At 50.0% G+C, this 3,189-nt stretch overlaps 1 protein-coding gene across 1 annotated transcript in view; it reads left to right on the top strand.

The window, feature by feature from the left end:
• LOC115206745 (NEDD4-binding protein 3-A-like) overlaps positions 1–3,189 on the top strand; it is an 85,239-nt gene extending 82,050 nt beyond the window's left edge. The window contains exons 10-11 of the mRNA XM_029773952.1: positions 748–983; positions 3,133–3,189. Of these exons, the coding sequence (XP_029629812.1) occupies positions 748–983; positions 3,133–3,189 (293 nt within the window). The remainder of the gene's footprint in view (positions 1–747; positions 984–3,132) is intronic.

The following is a 3,189-nucleotide window of genomic DNA, read 5'->3' as shown; positions in this document are numbered from 1 at the left end:
GATTGTGGACTATTCCATGCCTCTGGTGCACAAGAAGAGAAGGCAGTCTGGCCTAATACTGTGAATGTCCTGGGGACTTTAAGTAGCAACCAGCTAGCAGACCAGGTATGGTAACTGCTGCTGGTGAAGGAGACCAGACTACAGAGGTAAAGAGGGAGTTTACCTAAAAGGGCTTTGTAGATGAACACACACAAATGTATCTTTCTGCACATATAAAGTGAGGTCCAACCTACCATTTGGTACAATGTGCAAATGTGGGTGAGTGACTTGGCATTTGTAATAAAGCGCAAGGATGCATGATAAACAGAGTCTAGTCTCTGTAAGACAGAGGAGGCTGCATGCATATACAACAAGTCACCATAATCAATTACAAAGAGAAAAGTGGCCTGAACAAGCTTCTTTCTAGCTATAAGCCGGGAAGCAAGCCTTGTTACGAAAATAAAAACCCAATTTCAATTTGTGGTTCTGTGTAGCTCAATCACTAGAGCATGGCGCTTGCACCGCCAGGATTGTAGGTTTGATTCCTGGGGCCAGCCATACGTTAATGTATGCAGCATGACTGTTAGTCTCTTTGGATTAAAGATTCTGTTAAATGGCATATTGTTATGTTTGATTGTTATATATTTGTGAGACTAATGTTACTGTGTTGGCTAATAGGCTAATTGGTGATCATTAAAATGTCTGTCTCTATCTCTCTCTGTGCACCCCTCTCTTTCTCTTCCCACCCCCCTCTCTCTTTATCTCCAGGCTCTACAGAGGAGCGACTGCGAGCAGAGCTGTTGTTAGAGCGTCGTCAGAGCGAGGCCCAGGTTTCGGCTTTCGAGCAGGAGAGACAGACGTGGCAGACAGAGAAGGAGAAAGTGATCTGCTACCAGAGAGAGCTGCAGGCCAGTTACCTGGACAGTTACCACCACAACCAACTACTGGAGAGAGAACTATACCAGCTCAGAGGAGGAGGAATGCTGGAGAGGGAACTGCAGGAGGTGAGGGGAGGAAGAGGAGGAGAAGGAGGAGGAGGAGAGATGGGAGACTACAGTAATGAGTCACTGGAAAGGGAAGTGCAGGAGGTGAGGAGAGGAAGAGGAGGAGGAGAGAGAGAAAGAGGAGAGGAAGACAGTAAACCTCCCTCTGGTCTTCCCTGGATAGAGAGGATAGAGTCGTCTGAGATTTGACTGAGTGGACACTGGAGGGGGGGGGGGGGGGGGGGGGGGGGCATTCCAAACCAAACACTTGCCCCCTCTTCCTATCTCTTTGATGAAGACTCAGGCTTCTTACAGACTTGAAAAGACAGGAGGGCCCCAATCCAAACCAAATCCTCACCCTTCATCTCCATGTCCTTGTGGAGAACCCAGTTCCAATTCCAAAACAACTCTGCACTCCTACACTCCTAGACCTGTATGAACTAGACTGAATAGTGTGCATGTATAATCAGCAATACAATGGTACAACCTCTCTGGTACTGTTTATTGGAGGTTCCACTACCTACTTCCTGTTTCAAACCTCCAATCAATGACAGCTTCCTGTTTCAGTCCACAAATCAATGACAGCGTATTAAAGTCGAGAACACTGTACATTCCCTCAAGCACGACCCTGACCAAACCTCATTTTAGAGGGCTGCTTGTATGTACAAATGATAATGATAATAATAATAATAACCTATTTGTAAATGTTACTTAATCTAATTTAGTTCTGTGTGTATATAATCAACCAGTGTGTTCCTCACAGCTGTTCTGTGGGCTAGTTGAAGTTCAGACACTGACTGGGGTAAAGTGGCACCCTGTACCCTGTATAGTACACTATTTTTGACCAGGGTCCTGTAGTAGTAGTGCACTATATAGGGAATAGGGGGCCATTTCAGATGCACCCTAGGACGTTGTGCAAAAGGATCTAAAGGGATTTAGGTTTTGTCCCGGTGAGGTGAGGTGTGGTGTGGTGTGGTGAGGTGTGGTGTGGTGAGGTGTGGTGAGGTAAGGTGTGGTGAGGTGGTGAGGTGAGGTGAGGTGTGGTGAGGTGTGGTGAGGTAAGGTGTGGTGAGGTGTGGTGAGGTGAGGTGTGGTGAGGTGGGGTAAGGTAAGGTATGGTAAGGTGTGGTGAGGTGAGGTATGGTGAGGTGTGGTGAGGTGTGGTGAGGTGAGATGTGGTGAGGTGAGATGTGGTGAGGTGTGGTGAGGTGTGGTGTGGTGAGGTGAGGTGTGGTGAGGTGTGGTGAGGTGTGGTGTGGTGAGGTGTGGTGAGGTGAGGAGGTGAGGTGTGGTGAGGTGGTGAGGTGTGGTGAGGTGAGGTGTGGTGAGGTGTGGTGAGGTGAGGTGTGGTGAGGTGTGGTGTGGTGAGGTGTGGTGAGGTGAGGTGTGGTGAGGTGAGGTGTGGTGTGGTGAGGTGTGGTGAGGTGAGGTGTGGTGTGGTGAGATGAGGTGGTGAGGTGTGGTGAGGTGAGGTGTGGTGAGGTGTGGTGTGGTGAGGTGTGGTGAGGTGAGGTGTGGTGAGGTGTGGTGAGGTGTGGTGAGGTGAGGTGAGGTGAGGTGTGGTGAGGTGAGGTGTGGTGAGATGTGGTGTGGTGAGGTGTGGTGAGGTGAGGTGTGGTGTGGTGAGATGAGGTGGTGAGGTGTGGTGAGGTGAGGTGTGGTGAGGTGTGGTGAGGTGAGGTGTGGTGAGGTGTGGTGAGGTGAGGTGGTGAGGCGTGGTGAGGTGTGGTGAGGTGAGGTGAGGTGTGGTGAGATGTGGTGAGGTGAGGTGTGGTGAGGTGAGGTGGTGAGGTGAGGTGGTGAGGTGTGGTGAGGTGAGGTGAGGTGAGGTGTGGTGAGGTGTGGTGAGGTGAGGTGGGGTGTGGTGAGGTGAGGTGTGGTGAGGTGAGGTGTGGTGAGGTGAGATGTGGTGAGGTGAGGTGAGGTGTGGTGTGGTGTGTAGTAATCCAGGCTGTATCACACCCGGCCGGGATTGGGACTCCCATAGGGCGGCGCACAATTGTCCCAGCATCGTCCGGCTTTGGACGGGGTAGGCCGTCATTGTAAATAAGAATTTATCCTTAACTGACTTGCCTAGTTTAATAAAGGTTAAATAAAATAGAATACTAATACGTCTGTGGTGTGTACGGTAGGCCTAATGTAAATGACATTATAAGTTCTCTTCATTCAGGGAGCGTTCAGGGAGCTGGGCTCAGAGAGGAGAAAGCTGTACCACTTAGCTAAGTAG

The sequence above is a fragment of the Salmo trutta genome, chromosome 13, assembly GCF_901001165.1.
Source record: "Salmo trutta chromosome 13, fSalTru1.1, whole genome shotgun sequence".
Taxonomy (NCBI): domain Eukaryota; kingdom Metazoa; phylum Chordata; class Actinopteri; order Salmoniformes; family Salmonidae; genus Salmo; species Salmo trutta.
Note: the sequence above shows the minus strand (reverse complement) of the source record. Positions and strands in the feature narration are given on the sequence as shown.